The 21,214-nt window shown below is 43.9% G+C and overlaps 1 protein-coding gene across 3 annotated transcripts in view; it reads left to right on the forward strand.

Annotated features, from left to right (window-relative positions):
* Positions 1-21,214, forward strand: part of Cystm1 (cysteine rich transmembrane module containing 1) — a 57,288-nt gene that overhangs the window by 7,611 nt on the left and 28,463 nt on the right. For all 3 annotated transcript variants that reach the window (XM_031365390.1, XM_031365392.1, XM_031365389.1), the window contains exon 2: positions 10,305-10,522. In XM_031365390.1, coding sequence (XP_031221250.1) covers positions 10,324-10,522 — 199 coding nt within the window. In that variant the 5' untranslated portion in view covers positions 10,305-10,323. The remainder of the gene's footprint in view (positions 1-10,304; positions 10,523-21,214) is intronic.

Raw genomic sequence — 21,214 nt, forward strand, 5'->3', positions numbered from 1 at the left:
GCCTTTGGGTATTCATCAGGAGTCAGGAGCGCTTAGTTAAATTGCCAGCACATTAAGCTGTAGGGGCCTTTTACTGAACGATCAAGATGGCAGCTTTCCCACAAAGCCCAATCTAATGCCCTGGGAGGGTAGTGGAACCTGCCTTTCAGGGGCTGTGCTGGTGGGGGACCTGACCTGGGAAGTGGCTTTATCAGGCTTGTAGGGAGGGATGGCTGTGTCCCTTTATAGTGTGTCCTCTCAACTTGGCAGGGGGCAGAGTTCTTCCCTTCTCTCTGGCTTTCTGTGCTCTAACCTCTCCTTTCATTTCCCTGACTCACTTTCTGTGCTAACAGCTTTCTTCCCCCTTTCCCTCGCCTTCTGTTCTGTTCACTTGCTGCCCCCTCTTTTGATCCTTTCTCTCACTGGGCCTCATTTTCTCTCCCTTTTCACTTTGAGGGCTGACTTGTTTGAAGTTCCAGAGTTAGTGCTGTCCTGTGACTGGATGTTCTTCAGAGGCCCCATCCTTTTTTTTTTGAGGAGCAGCCTGCCGTGGGCTTTCAGATAGCAGCCCTGATGGCACTGACCCAGAGTCTGAGCTGAGTGGCTGAGTGAGGCTCCAGGTATGGCCTCCTATGAAGCTGGTGGGGGTTTCCCAGCAGTACTTTGTACACTGACCACTGCCTTTTTTATTGGTGGGTGATGTTTATAAGAGATTCTCTCTACAGTTCTTAGTCAGGCAAGGAGCTGTGCTGTGTCCCTAGAGACTCCTTCTGGAAGCTCAAGGCAAAGGGAGTCTACATTCGAACGACCTGTGGTTTTTGCCACAGGATCCAACACAGTGAAGGCTGGAACAGACGGGAAGAGGTTGCCTGGGAACCTACTAGTCTGCTTGCAATTATGGGTCCTGCCTTGCAGCCAGATGTCCCTGATGGTTTCTGGGACAAATTCTATTTTCCTTGTAGTTGGAAGCATCCTTTTCTTCTCAGTAAAATAAGGAATGTTTTTGTTTTTGTTTTTGTTTTTCCTAAAAGCCATGTGGCATTTAGTCAAAGATAACCAGCAGGAATTTGAACCTTTATTGTTCATATGCCATACAGGGCATGATGGCATACATCTTTAATCCTAGCACTCCAGAGGCAGAGAGGCAGAAAGAGGCAGAGAGGCAGAGAGAGGCAGAGGAGAGGCAGAGGAGAGGCAATTTAGTCAAAGATAACCAGCAGGAATTTGAACCTTTATTGTTCATATGCCATACAGGGCATGATGGCATACATCTTTAATCCTAGCACTCCAGAGGCAGAGAGGCAGAGAGAGGCAGAGGAGAGGCAGAGGAGAGGCAGAGGCAGAGGCAGAGGCAGAGGCAGAGGCAGGCAGATCTCTGTGAATTCAAAGCCAGTCTAGTCGCCATAGTGAGTTTCAGGACAGAGAAGCCACAGAGTGAGAGCCTGTCTCAAAACCAGCCAGGGCTACAGAATGAGACCTTACCTCAAAAAAGTATAACATATATACAATGTACTCAATAGTTGTATTCGTTAGTACAACCATTTATTGTGGTCTAAATTTTGTTTTTGTTTTGTGTTTCATGATAGGATCTTGAGTGTAGCGTGGGGTAACTTTGAATATAGTATGTAGTCCAGGATAGTTTTGAACTTGCAATCTTATTGTTTAGTTCTCCCAGGTTCTAGGATTATAGTCTTTAACAGTATAAATTGATTTTACTTACTTACTGCTTGATGGCTTGATTGATTGAGAGAAGATCTCACTGTGTATTGCAGGGCAGCCTGGGATTTAAATTTACAATAATAAACCTGTGCATATATGTGAAAAGTTTTAGAATTTTAGCATACTTCTGTAATATATAATGTGAGATGAAACCCCTAGAGGCAGGCCTTCCAGTTCAAAAGATAATATGTTCATTTAATTATTTGAGGTATAATTTTAAATAGGATCTGGGCATAGTGACACACACTTGTAATTCCAGCACTTGGGAGGCTGAGGCAGGAGGAGTTCAAGTTTCAGACTAGCCCAGGCTACATAGGAGATGTTAGGAGGGAGCGAGGTAGAAGTCCTTCAGTAAATACCTGTGCTTGTGAGTTTGGGGTTGAATCTGAGATATTTCCCTCAGCTAGCTGCACATTTACTGTTGTAGTCTGACTTCCCTACTGAGGGTTGTTCTGCTTGTACCTCACTGTGTAGCTCTGAAATACAGCTCCTGCCTCTCTTAACTCCAGTTTGTCCAGTCAGAATAGTAGACTACTTTACAATTCCTTTGAAATTAGAAAACTTCCAGAGTTTCCTTCCCAATGCAATAATAGAGAAGGCTGGTAAAGCCCACACTGATGTTAGAGATCTTCTGCAGTGGTTATTTCATAATGTGGTTGAGTGATTGGGTTGGCTGGTGGTACCTGGCAAGCAGACGTAAACAAAGTTCTAAGATTCTCTTCAAAAACAGTAAAGAGTACCTATAAAAAAGCATCCTGAGCAACTATCTCACCTTTAGCCTCTTCTGTGTGACAGCGCCCCACCATAGTGACCCCTGTCCATTTCTGAAATGTACTTCTTTTCTTTGTTATTCCCCAGATTGTTGCCTCTGACTAATGTGTGGACGTTGAGTAACTGAAATTTCTGTGTCTGCTTAGCTCTTGAAATGATCGTCACTTCTGCTTAGAAACTGAACTTCCCTGGCTGCTTATTTATTTTTGTGCACATAGTACTCTGCTTCCCGTCTTATAGGTTGGTCTGTAATGGCTGCTGCTGACTGACTGTCTCTGTAGTCTGAACAGGAACTGACTCGTGCACACACTATCTCAGTAGTGCCTGGAACTGCTAGTGTTGAGTTACAGTTGATGTTCTGGGACGTTTTCATGGACTGAATAAATGACCTGTGTGAATAGCATAAGGCCACACGCCAAGGTTACAGTTAAGTGAAAAGTATAAATCATGGAGACAGATGGTGGTACAAACCTTAATCCTAGAGCCAAGTTCAACAATCTGCACTCAAAATTAAGGATGCAGATTCAAAAGTTGAGGGGCCTAGAATATAAAACAGTCAATTTATGAAGGACCTGTTAGAGGGGCAGCTAAAAGAGATAGGGGCCTTTAGGTTAAGATCTGTTCTCATGGGTTTTTGTTTTTGTTTTTTTTTTCTAACTTTAAAGACAATTATACAAACTGCCAGGAAAGATTCTTTTTTGGTTTTTTCAAGACAGGGTTTTTCTGTGTAGCCCTGGCTGTCCTGGAACTCACTCTGTAGACAAGGCTGGCCTTGAACTCAGAAATCCGCCTGCCGCTGCCTCCCAAGTGCTGGGATTATAGGTGTGCACCACCACTGCCCAGCTGCCAGGAAAGATTCTTAAGGCTACAAGTGTCCTGACTACAGGCTTCAATAACAAGAATTACACCTGGGGAAGTGTGGATGTAACCCAAAGCAACTGTATTAACCCTGTCTTATACCCAGACAAAGAGAGTCACAACTACAAAAGCCACAGCAAAAAAGCCTCCAAGAACAGATGTGCAGGAGAGAGTTACTGAGATGAAGCTGGTAACCCGGAGGGAAATTGGCTTCTCAGAAGTGACCAAGTCCTAAGAGGTGAGGTAGACATTAAAAGGAGTGAACTGCATGAACATATCAAAAAGTACTAAGAAAACTTAATTTTCCCAAGCTTACCAAAAATGTCAGCTACCTTTAAGTATAAATAATAATAATAATAGTAGTAATTAATAATAATAATAATAAACTACTTCTGATTTCAGAGCTCTAAGCAAACCACTGTAGATTTTTTCCCTTAGAGCTAAGTACTATCTGTTTGCTTTCCTGTGGAGAATATGAAGACTTGACTGTTCACCCGGTGGATTTATAGTTCTTATGCAAACACGACCAGCTCACGATTCAGACCGTTTCTGCCACTGAAAGTTCCACCTGTGCCCTACAGTGTCCTAAAGTTGGGTGTGATGTTGCTCCCGGGTGAACAGAATCCTAGAGCATCATGGTGGTGCTTGATTCCAGCTGGGTTTGCTTGCCTAGCCCTGGGAGTCCCAGGAATAGTTCTTTGAGCACTGCTAGGATATTGTTGTGTGCCCACATAAATACACCAAGGTTAATCTGGTCTGCTGCTGGTTTAGATCGTTTCCAGTTTGGAGCGTTTTTAATGCAAAGCTTCTCTGGTGCATCTGCCTGTGTAGGCTTCTGCATTTCTTCCCTTCAGCACCCATACTATGTTTTGACCAACAACAGCTACATATACCACAGTGTCCCACCTAAACCGCTTAGTGATAGACAGTAGAAATTATAGCTTGTAAAAAGTATTTGTACAGGTGCGTCACCAGTGACACAGTTCCTCAGAACTTATGCTGAAATTCAAACAAAGCATGACCCTGTAGCCTCCCTGATTTCTCAGAAATACTCTGCAGTTACTTGAGGATAACTGGTTATCGGGACAAGAACTGCTGAGTCATAAGACAAGCTGAACATATGACGTGAGTTTTCCTGAAAGTTTGATACTTTAGTTTTTATTTATAGTTCTGTGATGTGCTGTGTTATTTTTGTATATAGAACTAGGAGCTTCCCCACCCCCACCCTCAAGATAGCCAATTAAATCCAGGCTGTTTACTGGAAACATGGATCTTTTCCTTTCTCAATGGTAGTGGTATCCTTATGTTAAATTAAGTGACTGTACTGTGTGAATTTGCTTTAGGACTTGTCATTCAATTTAAATGTTTTAAAGTTTAATTTAGGGGCTAACAAGATGGCTCAGCAGGTACCTGATGACCTGAGTTTAGTCTCTGGGACCCCCATGATAGGAGGAGAGAACTGACCCCCAAAAGTTGTCTGTCTCTCACCTTCACACAGTGTCATGGTATACTCATGCTCAACACACACACACACACACAAATAAGCATAATACATTTGGGTAATTGCAATAAATAAAAAATTGAGCTTTATTTACTCTTAGAGAGAGAGAGTGGGGGAGGAGAGAGAGTGTGTTTGGCAGTCATATGGTTGCATAGAAATTTACAACTAAGCTATGTCTTTAGTCCAGGACTGTTCTTACATTGATGTTTTTATTAGTATTTATTTTAACAAAACATGAGATTGTGTACATTATATAGCTTTCTTTTTTTCTGTGTGATTGTACATATGTGTATGATATGAATGTGCGCATGTACACGAGTAGGTCAGAGATTGATGACTTTTTCTAGTCTCCATGTTTTGTATGCTTTAACAGTTTTGTATACACAAACACGCACACACTCTACATACACACATACACACCACACACACATATACCACACACACCACACACATACACACCACACACACACACACAGAGTAGTCTTTTTCACCTTCTGTTACTCTGTCTCATATTCCCTCCCCTCTTCTCTATTTCCATCTTAATTTTTAGTCTCACCCACCTTGGAACTCACGTTTTTGGCTAGACTAGCAGGCCAGGAAGCCCCATGGTATTCTCTTCTCATCCCCAGCACTGGATTATAAACCCATGGCTGTTGTGCTTAGCTTTTTACATAGGTTCTGGGATTGAACTCAGGTCTTTATGCACTCCTGGTAAGTTCTTTACCAACTGAGCCCCCTCACCAGCTCCTAAATTTTCCCGCACAGCATTACGTTTTATTTCAAAAGCATAGAACTGGTGGCTGGGAGCGTAGGTTAATGGTAGAGCACTTGCCTAGCATGTGTGAGGCCGTGGGTTCAGTCTTCAGCACTAGACCCCATAGATATATACACACAGAAATGAAAACAGAACCCACCCACAGACAAACTAATTATATAGATGTACTGTAGTAGCTTTTCCTTGTTTAGGTGTGTAGGTTGTGATTTCTTTTCCCTGCTTTATTTAGTACCAGCATGAAGGTCAGAGGATAACGTGTGAGCCAGGGCTCTCTTTCCACCCAGTGAGTTCCAAAGATCAAATTCTGGCCATCAGGCCTGGAGGGAAGCATTTTTACATGCTAAGCCATCTTGCTGGCCCTTTTTGGTTTCTTATGTTGAAGGCCTCACCCTCCAGTGCCTGATAATCTTTGTCCATTTATTTATATATGAAGCAATAAAAAGTCAGAAGTCCTCTGTGCATGGTCTTACCATAGTTGGCTGGAGAAGTTATTTCTTTGTTGTCCTCTCCTGTATCAGTATCTGATTTTTTTTCCTAAGACAGGATTTCACTGTGTAGCCTTGGCTGTCCTGGAACTCACTCTGTAGACCAGGCTAGCCTCAAACTCAGAAATCTGCTTAGCTTGCCTCTGCTTCCCCAGCACTGGGATTAAGGGCATGAGTCAGTACCTGATATTTTTGTTTTTGTTTTTGTTTTTTGCTTTGTTTTGTTTTTTGAGACAGGGTTTCTCAGTGTAACACTGGCTGTCCTGTAACTCACTCTGTAGACCAGGCTGGCCTCGAACTCAGAAATCCACCTGCCTCTGCCTCCCAAGTGCTGGGATTAAAGGCGTGTGCCACCACTGCCCCAGCTCAGTACCTGATTTTTCACCATTGAGATTGTTCAGTTTTTCTGGAGGAAGCTTATTTACCATACTGCCCAGGAGCAGCACCAGCAGCTGCCAGGTAGATGTGAACAATGATATTTTTCAAGGTTATTATATTTTTATTTCTTGGCTATCTATTTTGATGAGAACTTACAGTACTTTATGTCTGAAAACAACTTTCACAGATAGATTCTGCCCTTCTTGTTGCACTGGAGAATGATTGTAATCTTGTGACTGTGTTGTGTGTGTCTTTGTCTTGAATAAGATCTTGGGAGAACAGTAGGTGGTCTAGTCTGTGAATGAATCCTGGCTGTTGTACCCCTTCAGGGTCTTCCCTTCGAAGCTCTTGTTTAGCTTCAATGCTTCATAGTGTTTACATTTAACCTGTAGTAATACTCTACTTTGGCAAGGCTTATGCGTTACCAAATTTATGAGGGAAACCAGTCAAGTTACAAGTCCAGTATCTCAAATTTAAAACTCATTAGTACTTTGCTTATGCAGTGTGGTCTGTAGCGATGTGACTGTATTAGGTGATCTTTGTCAGGCCAGTTTCTTTGGTGGCTGGAGAACAATAGGTTTGTCCCAAGTGAAGCCCTGCTTTTCAAACTCTAAGTTCTGGGACCTTTGATTTCGTTCAGACTCTCTTGTGTGGCTTTTGCTGTTCTTTTGTTATGAATGGGTTTTTGTCGTCATTGTTGTTAGAAGAAACTGGACACTGACTTATCTCTGTTTCTTTAAGACAACTGCCTGGGAAATGTAGGATGAGTGTGGAGGGAAGGGCGCTATGGTTGCTGGAGCCACTGTATGGCTTCTGCTTTCTGTAGGTGTCAGATAATTTTCTTCCTCCTTAGGCATGTTGTACCTTGGATAAGGGAGAAAGGCTCATACTAAAAGTGAGGGGGGAACACAAGTGAGAGGAAGGACATTCAGAAAGAATGGCACAGAACAGTGAGGAGTGAAAACAAACAACTGGGTTAAGAATAGTCAAGAAGCAGGTGGCTAAGCACGGAGGTGCCAAGTGTGGCAGTTCTGAGCTCTCCTGTTTTGTTTTCTTCTCCATTGCTCATTGTTCTCAGGACAGTATAGTCAGGGATAACTAGCTTTGGCTTTGCCTAGAATGAGAATTTCCATTAATGTATAGGCTGGCTGGCTGGATCAGGTTAAACCACAGTTTTAATGAAGGTAGGTCATTATACTGAATTTCAGGACAGAGTGGTTACAATGGCTGGCTGTGTTCTACTTTGACGACTTAAAAATGGCCATATGTAAGTTAATAAGAATGATTTCTGTGTTAATCAGCTTCCTGCTGGAGAGACAAGACAAAATGCGCATGTGGTCAGTGTTTTCCCAGCGGGTGATGCTTTGTAGTATCAGTCACTGTGGGTTAGGATGGGTGTCACACTGGCATATAACAGAGGTGAGAGGACAGGGACGATCAAGGGTGGCTTCTGTTGTTATTTGTTCCTGGGATGTGCAGGGTGTGTGTGTGTGTGTGGTGAGTGCACATGTGCACTTGCCATGATGCGTGTGTGGAGGACATCCTTCAGTGTTGGTCCTCTCACCCTCCACAGTATTTGAAACAGGATCCCTCTTGTGTATAGCAGGATTACAGACATACAAGTGCCCCTGAGCCTGGCATTGTGTAGGTTCTGGGGACTCTACCTCAGGTCCTCATGCTTGAGCACACACGCCGAGCCCTTCTCAGCTGCACTAGTTGTGTGTTTGTTTGGTTTTTTGTTTTGTTTTTGAGTCTCTATCAGACTCTGGAAAATTAAGTCTTTAAAATGGGAGGCATAATGCATATGTGGTAAAAAAAAAGATCCTGATTCCATATTAGCATTGTTTTATAATTGCCTTCAAGGAACACTCCCCCTACCCACACTTCCTCTGCTAGGTTTAAGCCATTACTCTAGCAGTCATTGTATTTGTCTTTCAGCCATCTGTCCAAGACAAGAGTTTTAGTCACACTGATACCAATTCCTCACTATTTTAGTCCACTTCCTGGATGTATGTTTAGTTGTATGTCATTACTTGCTACTTGACATGCTTATCATTGGCTCCCAGGACTAGGAGCACTATAGACATAGTTTAAGTTAGGCCAGTAGGTTAGATTGGCTCAGTCTTTTGAAGTGGCCACTGCATCATAAGGCTAACAGTTGCTGATTGGCTAGTAGCAATTTGGTAGACCATAGCTTTCATAGACCTTTATGTGCCTGTGTTAATGACAAGGGGAGCTTGGGTTGTTAGATCTGTCTACTGAAAGGACGGAACTACTACATCAGTCAGTCCTGCTGACCAGGAAGTGGCATTTATGATCAACTCAGTTCTGGGTTCCTTGAGCCAGAACTGATATAATGTGATGAAAAAGGGAGATGCTGACCTTGATTAGGGTAGCAGATTGGGTGCTTCCTCTAGAGCTGGAACTAGATGAGCTTCTCTTGAAGCACATGAACTATAGCAAGAACTGATGGTATCTAGCTGGAAATCCAATACTATTTGGGAGGAAGAATATGAAAGTTATATAAGTAATCTGTTACTTTAATCCAGAATCCCTAGGGAATCTTATGACTACTCTGGCCTTTATAAAATCACTTAAGATTATTCTAAAGAAGAATTGATGGGATTACTAATTCATAGTTATTAGATTCTTTTCTACTATTAATTGGGGTTAGAAGATAACTCAAAATAGGTTAAATATTAGTCCAGGACATGGTTAACAGTGAGGCAGTATGGCATCACAGGAGTCATGCTGTTTAAGTGACTCATGTAGAGTGTACCTTGTTCCCCAGTTATGATTTGTTTGCTTTTAATCTGGACGTCTCTGTGCCAGGCACTGTGGTGATTGTAGATATGATGGAAGCAATAGGGGATGCCAATGTAAAAAGAAATTAGTCCAGCATCTGGCTTGTCTAGTAGATTCTGCCCAAATTGAAATTCATAAATGCTCATCTGGTGTTTCATCCTTCACCCAAAACACTCCTTACCAATTCCAAGCTTACTCTCTAGTGTGCATTTGATGAGTTTAGGATTTTATTCAGTTTGTCTAGAACAAGTGCATCTTAGGTTATATCTTCAAAGCTTCAAGCCCAGTCAAGAGAATATTTAGTAGGCTCGAGGGCCAGGAAGCATGGGCTCTGTCCTAGAGACAAACCACTGAGGACAGGAACTTGTGAAGGTTCCTGGTGAGCCTTTCAAAGGTTCCTGGGAGTGTGGAAGCTTGGAGGAAATTTTTGCTAGGCATTCTGTATAGACAGCTCACTGCTTAGAGCCATGGGTCTGGAAAGAACAACCATACTATCCTAGAGCCCAAGACGGGGTGTGTCTGGTCACTGGTAAGCAGTGCTGCCTCTTAGGAGACACCACTGTAGCCCAAGCCTGTTTATTGGAGGGTTTCCTAGTACTGGACCAGCATCTTCTGACCTGGTTGATGGTGTTATTAGACTTTTTGCTACCTTAACGCTAGCCCACGACATTTATGGACATTTCAGGGAATTTAAAAACAACGTATCATGTTACTCATTCAGCACATTCATTGAGGAGACTACAGGCATGAAGCAAGCCTCTGAGGACATGGTGGTGATCAAAACTGACTTGACTGATCCTGCTGTCACAGCCTCCTATCTGGAATAGAAATGAGGACAAGCAGAAGAGAAACGAGCAGATAGTAAGATAATAGCTGTGTGGTTGTGATGAGAATGAACCAAGATGGACAAGGCTTAAGGCTTTCCAGAGTTGTTGAGGCACCTTTAAGGCATTTAGTAAATGATCTCATCAGTTGGAAATTTTTTTCTAGTGATTTCCATATGCAAATAATTTTTATTCTCTTTTTCTCTTAGGTGCATTGCCAGGCTCCTGATGAACCCAGAGAACCCTCCACCATATCCGGGCCCTGGCCCAACAGCCCCATACCCACCTTATCCACCACAGCCAATGGGGCCCATGGGAGCCCCACCTCCTCAGGGGTACCCCTACCCACCGCCTCAGGGGTACCCCTATCAAGGATACCCACAGTACGGCTGGCAGGGTGGACCTCAGGAGCCTCCTAAGACCACAGGTAGGTGTGAATATGAGAATATGCATGTCTTGGAGAGTGATTGCATGATTCATTGGCAGAAAATTGTGACTTTTGTGATTTCTGATTGATTTTTGATGTTGGTTGGCTCAGAGTGGCTTTCACTCAAGAGGCCCCAGTCAGTTCTGCCTTCTTCCTTCATGCCTCTTGTACCATCTGAGGTGATGACTTACTGGCCAACATGTTCTCTAGGGGATTTCTCCTGGAGCACTGGTAGGGAAAATACTCGTTGGTGTCTTCCTCGTGCAGCTGCTTGTGTTTGTGTTAGCATATTGGGGTTATTTTATCTGTTAGCTCATTGGCCCTCAAGTCATCCTCCAGCCTTGCTACTGAGGTTGGTTTTCTTATTGTCATAATTCTGTTCAGTCTACTTCTTGAGATTGCCCTTGTTTCCTAAGTCTGTATGCTAGAACATGCTTCTCAAGGCAGTTCATTTGTTGAAGAGTAAACTGTTACTGGACTGTGAGAACCAAAGAAAGTGAGAGCAAATGCTAAAAAAGAGCAGCTTGACATTCCCGACAGTCCAGTATATCATCACTCTTTATAAAACTCCCAATCAGTGCAGGATTAAAAAAATAAAACATGTCGAGAAGCATTGTGCTACATACATGTCTTGTGACTATTTTATAACCCTTTGGTTTACAGAATAGCTGTTTCAGCTTTTAAAAACAGTTCGTTTTACCAAACGGTTTCCTAAAAGCTTTATATATATCAACATTTAATCCTTGCAACAACTCTGAGCAAAACTAGGGTCTTGTGTATGCTAGACAAGTGCTACCCTGAGATGGCCCTCCTGCCGATCGTATTTTATGGTTAATCTAGGTGTACGCCTCTTCAAGGTGTATAGTTAGGGTTTTGCACTTTACTGCATTATATGCCAATGTAAAAAGAAATTAGTTCAGCATCTGGCTTGTCTAGTAGATTCTGCCCAAACTGAAATTCATAAATGCTCATCTGGTGTTTCATCCTTCACCTAAAACACTCTTTGCCAATTCCAAGCTTACTCTAGTGTGCATTTGATGAGTTTAGAATTTTATTCAGTTTGTCTAGAACAAGTGTATCTTAGGTGATGTGGATTTCATGCAGAAAATACATATTTGAGTTTCTTTTTGTTGGTTTAATTAATATTGATATCTGCCCTTTTAAGAGAAGGTTTCTTTATTTTTTAAGATTAAAAGGCTCCTTTAGTTAGTGTTAGCAATCATAATTCACAAATGCGTTTGAATGGTATTTAACATGCTTTCCTGCAATTGTGAATCATTAACTACCTGCATTCATTAGGTACCCAGAGAAAGCAGGCACTGGCACCCACCCGGTCAGCTGCTTTTCTCACTTAGGGCCCAGGACCTGTGGACAGACTTCTGGAGGTGACTTCATTGTAGAATGAACCTGTTTCACTCCTCGCCCTTGGTATTGTCTCTGGGATCTCCAGTCAGAACCATTTGCTGTTCTAGTATGTGTCTGAGCTTTGTATGGAAATTTAGGCCTTTCTCTCCAGGAGAAGATTTTAGACTTATCTGCTTCGGCTCTATCTTTCCACTGAAGTTTTTTAAGTGCATGCTGTAGTTCTTTTGGTTAATAGCTGCACAGGTGGAAGGCCTCCTTCAAAGCAACGAGGCCATCCTTCAGCTATTCATTTTTGGGATGAGAGGGGGTTTTGAGACAAGTTTCTCTGTGTAGCAGACCTGGCTATCCTAGAACTACACCAGGCTCACTTCAAACTCAGAGATCCACTTGCCTCTGCCTCCCAAGTGCTAGGAGAAAGGCGTATACCACCACACCCAACTTCTTCAGGCATTCTTTTTTTTTTAAAGATTTATTTATTTATTTATTTTATGTATGTGAGTACATTGTAGCTGTACAGATGCTTATGAGCCTTCATGTGGTTGTTGGGAATTGAATTTTTAGGACCTCTGCTCGCTCTGGTCAACTCTGCTTGCTCAGTTCCTGCTTGCTCTGGCCCAAAGATTTATTTATTATTATACATAAGTACACTGTAGCTGTCTTCAGATGCACCAGAAGAGGGCATCAGATCTCAATATGGGTGGTTGTGAGCCACCATGTGGTTGCTGGGATTTGAACTCAGGACCTTCAGAAGAGCAGTCAGTGCTCTTACCCACTGAGCCATCTCGACAGCCCTCCTTCAGCCATTCTTAGTTGACTTTTGGTAATTACTAAAGGCTTAACATGGATGTGATACATGGATGGACAGGTAGCTAATCTAAGAGCTTTTTTGGTCACCTATATATGATACACAGTTTATTTTTCAGGCCTTGTAGTCAAGGGTCTGCAAAATGGCTCAGTGGGCAAGGGAGCTTGCTCCCAAACCTGACAACCTGTTTGAGCCCTCCTGGTGAAAGGAAAGAACCTGCCCTTGCACACTGTCCTTTGACCTTCAGGTACTTGAGCTGTGGCATGAGGGTGTCCATACACAGACACACAGACACACAAGCAAGGAAACAGATAAAAATTTAGGAAGAAATTATAGCTCAAACTAAAACAAAAAACAAAAAACAAAAAAACCCTTTCATCTGTCTCAGAAACCCAGCCTTTGGAAATCACATAAGTGGTCATGCCTATAAGGATAAGGACTTCCCAAAGGGGATGCAGGCAACTTAGTTTAGGACCTCGTATGACTTTTCCTAACTGTGACAAGTATGTCTTGTTATATTACATTCACTATCAGCCTCATGCAATGCTAACAGCAACCCTGTAACATTGGCCCCATGCTATAGAGGGGGAGTCTGAGGCTCATCAAGATTGTATTTCAGCTATTTATTGTATCTATAACAGTATACCCCAAAATGCAACTACTTAAAACAATGATTTTCTTATCATTATTCTGTGATAATTAGCAGGGAGATTCTTTTGCTTCATGTGATCTCTTGTGGGGTCACATGATTTAATTCAGCTGTTAGCTTGGCAGGGGCTGGGATGTCTAAGACTTTCATGAATAGAGTGTTGGCTTGCCCGCATGGGCCTCTCTATACACATCTCCCCTTCATTGGGTAGACTAGCCTCCCATTCTTAGAAGTAGATATGTTTTGCAGTTCGTAAATAGATTCATATCCAAGAGCACCAGGTATCTTAGCCAATAACTACATTAGCTTAAATGATCTACCATTGAGGGGCTGGAAAGCTCAGCAGTTAGGAGCTCTGACTGTTCTTCTAGAGGACCCAGGTTCCATTCCCAACAGTCATATGGCAGCTCATAACCATAGGTAACTCCAGTTCCAGGAATCTGACACCCTCTCTGTCCTCTGCAGACTCCAAGCAAGCATGTGGTGCATAGACATGCATACAGACAAAAGTTTAAAAAAATCCATCACTGGGCTGTTGAGATGGCTCAGCAGTTAAGAGTACTGACTGCTCTTCCGAAGGTCCTGAGTTCAAATCTCAGCAACCACATGGTAGCTCACAACCATCCATAATGAGATCTGATGTCCTCTTCTGGTGTGTCTGAAGACAGTTACAGTGTACTTACATATATAACAATAAATAAATCTTTTAAAAAAAATCCATCACTAAAGTACCCTCTGTAGACTGGGCCTCTTACTGATCTTTCCCATGCTACTCTCACACTCGCTCCTCACCCCCACTGTGCCCCGCCCTGCTCTGTACATTTCTGCAGATCAGTTACCCCTCCGTGTACTCCACCTGCACACCAATGGACTCAAAAGCATCTCCTCTCCCCATACTCGGTTAGTCTTCACTTATATTCAGTCTGGCTCCTCAGTGCCCAAACTCAAGTAGCCTCACTTTTACTGTAGTAGCTTAGGCTTTGACTAAAACTGTTTTCAGTCAAGAGTTGTAAGGGTGCATGACAGAACCTCAGCCCTTATTAATGAGCGACAGAGAACTGCTTGCTGCCTAATCAAGATGATGGTCCAAATTGGGGAGGTGTGGGGAAGGAAGTCTGGGAGTAGAGGCTACAGGGAGCAGAAAGCCACGGACAACATAAAGGGGGAGGAAAGCCTGGAATATGTTTAAGATACATGGGGAGGTAAATAAGCTGGGATGCTGAATAAAAGGAAGCTCAAGGCAGAAGCACTTAGCCAAGAATATGAAAGATCCCAGCGTAGGATTAAATGTGAGGCAGATCTGGCAAACCAGAATGTTGCCAACGCAGAGTTTAAGGCCTTTGCTGCCAGTGGAAGTTTGGTATGCACTTGGGCCTCTGAGCAACTAGAGATTATAATTGTAGTTTAGATAGGGCTTTGCAGGAAGGTTGATTCATCTCTTTTCTGAATGCTGCTTACTAGGGCTGCAACACAGATCATAATAACAGTGTGCTTGCTTCCCGGCCAAACCCCTGCCTGTTTTTTAAGACAGGGTCTTATATATAGTCCAGGCTGACCTCAAACTCACTATGTAGAGGAAGATGACCTTGAACTCCTGATCCCCTGGCCTCTGTCTCCCAAATGCTGGCTTACAGACCTGCACCACCATGCCAGACACCAGTGCCCCATGTCTGCCCTGTAGTAAGTTTTTATAAACATTGCTGCTGGCTTTGCATCATGATCAGGCGGTGCTGTTGGTTCAATTTACCCTGCACTGCGGGAAAGAGCTGCAGCTGCTCCTCTCTGGAGCATCTTCAAGAGTCTGAGAGGGAGAGAAACATGAGGGCAGACTGACTTCGGACAGCTAAGAAGATGCTGTTGTTAAAGGTACCTGAACACCTTTATTCTTGTGTGTTTCCCAACCTCAGGCTTCTCTACTCTAACTGGCTATGTTTTTTTTGTTTTTTATTTTTAGTTTCTTTAAAGGTTTCATTCAGTTGAGCCACATGCTGTCTGTCAATATTTTTAGTTTTGTTGGGAATTTGTACTCTGGTTTATTTTAACCAGAACTCCATAAAAAAATAAACAAGCAAACAAGCAAACACCTTAGTTGGGGGATTGAAGCCCTTTGGTGCTGGATGTCTCTTTCCCTGCCTCTCTGTCTCCTTCCGTGGGCAGCTTCAGGGTGGTTAGGTCCCAAAACCTTAGTTTAAAAATATAAACAAGGGGCTGAAGAGATGGCTCAGCGGTTAAGAGTACTGACTGCTCTTCTGAAGGTCCTGAGTTCAGATCCCAGCAACCACATGGTGGCTCACAGCCATCCGTAATGAGATCTGACATCCTCTTATGGTGTGTCCAAAGACAACTACAGCATACTTAGATATACTAATAAGTAAATCTTAAAAAAAAAATAAACAAAATACTTAACTTGATTCTGAAATAATTTCAGACACATATAAACATTGCAAAAGTAATAAAGATCACCCAGACTTCCCCAAGCCACGCCTACTCACAGTGCAGTCGTCTGTTATGTTCTTGTTGCCCTCAGTAAGCCAGGCGTGATACTGTTCTACCGTACTCGGATGTGGGATCATGCTATGTATGTGTAGCTCAGGCTGGTCTTCAGCCTGGTCCCCCTCACCTTTCTGAGTGTCGGGGTTACAGGCATGCACCCCCGACTCTCTCAGTCAGTCACAGCTCTCTAGCATACATTCCATTCCAGGCGGGGGAGTAAGTAGACTTCACTCCTTCGTCAGATGGTGGCATCATTTTACAAAATGCCACATTCATGGAAGGTCTTTGGAAACAGTCCTAGCAGTGGCAGGTAAATTCCTATACAGTGAGATATCCTAAGTAACAGCTCTAGCTTCTTCTGAACGTACAATAGTGTAAACAGTTAAGAGTAGAGAATTAAACATAATTGTATCTCTCTAATCTTGTGTCAGAAAACAGGTGCCAGACTTGATGGAGAGTGTCTGTCATCCTGGCTACCTGAGAAGTTGAGACAGGAGGATCACATACAAGGCCTGCCAAGGCTACAGAGAAAATAAGTAATCAGTCTTTAAGGAAAGTTCTGTAATCTGTTAAAAGGAATGCAAAGGGATTTTAATACTTTCCCCAAGCTAAAATGACCCCTACTCAGGTACATCAGTCCTGAGAGCTGAAAGAATCCTGCTCAGGTGACCCCAGGTTAATCGTAGCAGCAGAGCCACACAGGTCACAGCAAACATCACTGATCCATTATCCATATTCCTGCTATGCACGGGTTCAGCTTCATAATCCTCACCCACGCATGCTAGGCAGTCATTGTTGACTACATTTGAGTTTCATTCACATGGACCCATGTATCTTACTCTTCTTACTAAGCCAATTCCCTCTTTTTAGAGAAACGGATACCACAAAGCCATCAGTGATTTGCCAGGATTAGTGAGCTCTTTTGTTTATTTTTTTGCAGGGTTTTTCTGTATAGCCCTGGCTGTCCTGGAACCCACTCTGTAGACCAGGCTGGCCTCGAACTCAGAAATCCACCTGCCTCTGCCTCTGCCTCTCAAGTGCTGGGATTAAAGGCGTGTGCCACCACTGCCCGGCCTATCTAGTTATAACCTATTATAATAAGTTAGTAGTTTTCTCCCCCTCCTCTTCCTCTTCCTCTTCTTCCTTTTTTCCCTCCTCTTCTTCTTCCTCTTCCTCCTCTTCCTTTTTCTCCTTGATCACCTCTCCCCCTTTTTTTGAGTCAGGATCTCACTATGTAGCCCTGGCTGGCCTTGAACTCACAGAGATCCACCTGCGTCTGCTTCCCAGGTGCTGGGATTAAAGGCATTTGTCACCACACTCGGCATCCAGGCAAGTTTCTTAACCTCCCTGGTCTTTGACTGTCCCTGCCTCCCCTTGGAAATCTCATAAGGGCAGTTTCTTCTCTTTTGTCTCTTCTAGAGCAGTGCTGAATACTTGGTATACATATATATGTATGTATATGTAGAACTGACATGCATGTACATACACTCTATACATATGTCTTGGGTGAGTGGAAATGTTTCCAAAAGTGGTTGTGAATTTGTTAGTCATCTGGGCCCCTCCCCAGTCTCTGAGATCCTTTCCTTGCTTTTTAGCTACAAGGCCTGGTTTGATACATAGTGTTCTAGGACAGGACTATGGGATCTGGCAAAATACTGATTTAATATGAATTCTACTTACGGCACTGTCCTTTGGGATTCCCATGTGGAGCTACAAAGCCCAGTTGGCCTTAGAATTAGGTTTCTAAGTTGGGAGCCTCCCATTGACCCCATTTTCCTTCTTTATAATCTGAAGGAAGGAAGGAAGGAAAGAAGGGGAGTACCTTTTCAGGGCTTGATTTCTCCTGGCTAGTGATAATCGCGTCAGGACTGAGGGGAGGTGATGGCGACTCATGTTTCTCTCTCTCTGTGCTCCATTCTTGATGCCTCACTGCTTTCATCAGTCACTGTGAGAATAAAAGGGATGGCGATGTGGTGCTTCTGGCTTCTCTGGATAGCTGGCCTGTGTGGGACTGCAGCCTGGATTGTGTGAGCCTTCTGTGCCTTCCCTCATCAGAGACTCTGAACCCTGATCATGCAGTTTTGTTCTCTGAGAAGCTTCCCCTCCTTTCTTCCCTCCCTCCCTTCCTTCCTTTTTCTATTTCTTTTTTCTTTCTCTGGCCAGGTCACTGAAAAACCACCAAACACCACATTAATTTAGTACTCTAAGTAGCTAACATTCACTTATTTATCTAGTTCCGTGGATGACAGCTTCCTATCCTATAAATATGGGGTTATAGGCCTACGGTAAAAGTAAAGGATGCAACTTGTTCAGCTTATGACACATCAGTGGCAGTTTTAACTTTCACTGTAGATGAACAGAAGTGGGAGAGCAGGAGTGGTACAGAGAGGAGAGGGGACTGTGTGCTAAGGGTCTGTCCTGATTGCTGTGCAAGGCCCGCTGGTGTCTCTCCTGTTCCTGTAACCTACAGCTGGACTTGTACCCCTGCTATGTATTTCCTACCCAGACCCCTAAGTAGCTTCCATTTTACTCAGATGAAAACCAGGGTCCTTGCAGGGTACCCAGCAAGGCCCTATGTGAGCTGGCCACTGCCACTCTCTGGCCTCTCAGGCTGCTGCTTGCTACTCGCCAGGACTCACTCCAGGCCCTTTGCTTAGGTGGTTCCCATCCCCCAGGCTTACTGTCCTTTAGTCTTGCTTATCTGTTACCTAGCTTAGAAAGGTCTTCTAATTGCTTCTTCCTCCCTTGGTCTTTGTGTATAGACTCAAACTAGCCCCTAGTGTTCTTGTTTGTCTACTGTTTCCCCTCCCTGGCATACTGGTGCACTGGCTCCATAGCCCTCCCTGCCCCCGCTTCTTCATGCTACAGTCACCACTGAATTCTGAGCACTGAGTGGCCAAGTGTCCCCTCAGCTGTCTTGTACAGTTCTCTCTCAGGCCTTCCCCTTTCCTCCTGTGCTTTTGGAGTGGAACCTACTGGGTTCCTATCATAGTCAGCCCTAGTGCTGAGCATTGCATGCATATCCTTTGTCATTCAATCGGCATGGCAGGTAAACAGGTAGAAGACTGAGTCTAGTAAAGAAGCGGTTTGTTCAAGACATGAGCTAGCAGGGGGCAGAGCTGGCAGCTGACAGTGGTATTTATTTGGCTTAGAGCCTGCTCTCTGCAGTCACTGCCTCGGCTGCCCCACCCACTCCAGGCACCAGCTCCTTTGACTCTGCTTGCTCCATTGCTGCCTTCCTACTCCAGATCTGACTGTGGTTGCACTTGGTGTGCCTTGTGCCTCCAGGGCTGCTTCCTCCTCCACCTTTGACTTCATCCTGGTCTATTCCTCAGTAGCAAGACTTGGTTGGTGTGCAAAATGCCTTCCTTAGTTTATCCTGTTCAGTCTCCTCAAAATTCTTCCCTTGCTCACATCCCTAGTACGCTGGGTAGAAGTCTGGAAAAGCCTTTCTCTCTCCTCTTCCTCCTCCTCTTCTTTTTCCTCCTCCTCCTCCTCCCTCTTCTTTTTCCTCCTCTTCCTCTTCCTTCTCCACCTCCTGATTGCTTCTTCCTCCCTTGGTCCTTTGTATAGTATTCAAACTAGTCCCCAGTGTCTCTTTTTTCTTTTTAAAAAGATTTAAAAGATTTAAATAATCTTATTTTAAAGATTTATTTTTGTTATCTTAATTATGTATATGGCCTGTGGGGTGGTGGTGGTGGTGGTATGTGCACATGAATGCAAGTGCTTACAGGGGTCAGAGGTGTCAGATCCTCTGGAGCTGCGGTTAGGGGCAGTTGTAAGCCACCTGATATGCTGGGGATTGAATTTAGCTCCTCAGGAAGAGCAGTGTATTCTCTCATATACTACACCATCTCTCCAGCCCCCGCCTTTCTAGCTCTTAACTCCTATCCTGGGACATTCCTTTGAGTGTTCTAAAAATCCTTTGGGAAACTTCTCCTGGGTCTTCTGTTTGTTTCTTTGTTTTAATTTACCTTTTGAGGCAGAGTTTCACTGTGTAGCCCAGACTGTCCTAGAACTCACTCTGTAAACCAGGCTAGCCTTGAACTCATAGATATCCTCCAACTCTGCCTCCCGAGCACTGGGATCAAAGGCATGAGCCACCACTGCCCAGCTTCCCTGGGTCTTATATAGGCCTGGACAGCATCTCTGGTATTCTGGGCATGTCACAGGTGTGAGATGCGTGTGGTTCTTGACCCAGCATGTAGATCTGGACACATATTCTTGCTGGAATGGAGACATGAAGCTCTTGGTGGCCAGCAGGCCAGACTGCTCTGGCTTCTCATCTGGAAGAAGATAGGTTGCTTATGTGCTCTTCCCAGGGTTTGTGACCCTTCTTAAGTTTATCCTCATGGTTGACTCAGAGACTTCCTCTGTACCAGAGAGCTCGCTGATCCTCTCCTTCCTCCCTGCAGTGTTCTGTTGCCCTCCTAAGATGGAGGCTTCACCCACAGCATGGATTTCTGTTTTTTAAACTAATGGCCAGGATTCAGAAGGCCTGAGCCTGTCTTGGTCTGCTCTGCTTCAGGCTCAGTTTTTGTTCCTTGGTCTCCCCAGGCACTCATTCCTGCTCATCTCTTACAAATGCCATCTCCTCTGTATTGCTTGAGACATTCTTCACCTCTTTCTGACTAGCTGGATACAAGTAGTCTCTGTGACTTCTTTTGTTCACATCCAGACTGAGGCATCAAAGGAATGAAGAAAGGACAGTCATACATACAGAATGCTGGGGTCGGATGGGCTGTGTACACTTCGATAGAGCGGCACCAGCTACCACACAACCCGGAACCTCAGCGTCATTATTATATACAGCACAGTGGGAGGGGTTAGCTAGTCTTGGTAAACATGTGGGAGGAAGAAGCTCCAGTTGCTAGTTTTTGTGCTCACTGTTGAATTTTCCTAACTATTCACACTTGGACCAGAGAAAGGCCTTTGCAGTTCTGAGCTGAGGATGGGGAAGGCTTGGCATTTCTCAGTAGCGTTGGTCCTTAACATGGCTGTGCTCACCTCCCAGTTGGGGTTAAGTCTGTCTGTCTTTCACTCTGCTGTCTTCATTCAGAATTTTACAGCATTGCCTTTAGTTATAGAATTCTGTTCTCCAATCTAAAAGCACCATGATAGATCTTGTCCAATTTGACTGACCATTGGGTTCCCCAATAACTATTTGAAAGTGATTGTGAAGTGTTAGCTGGGTGTGGTGGTTCACGCCTTTCATCTCAGCACCAGCAAGGCAGAGGCAGAAGCAGGACACTGAGGACAGCTCAAACATACATACATACACACACATATACACACACATATATATATATACGAGAGAGAGAGAGAGAGAGAGAGAGAGAGAGAGAGAGAGAGAGAGAAGCTCAAACATACATACATACAC

Source organism: Mastomys coucha, unplaced genomic scaffold (assembly GCF_008632895.1).
Source record: "Mastomys coucha isolate ucsf_1 unplaced genomic scaffold, UCSF_Mcou_1 pScaffold13, whole genome shotgun sequence".
Taxonomy (NCBI): Eukaryota; Metazoa; Chordata; class Mammalia; order Rodentia; family Muridae; genus Mastomys; species Mastomys coucha.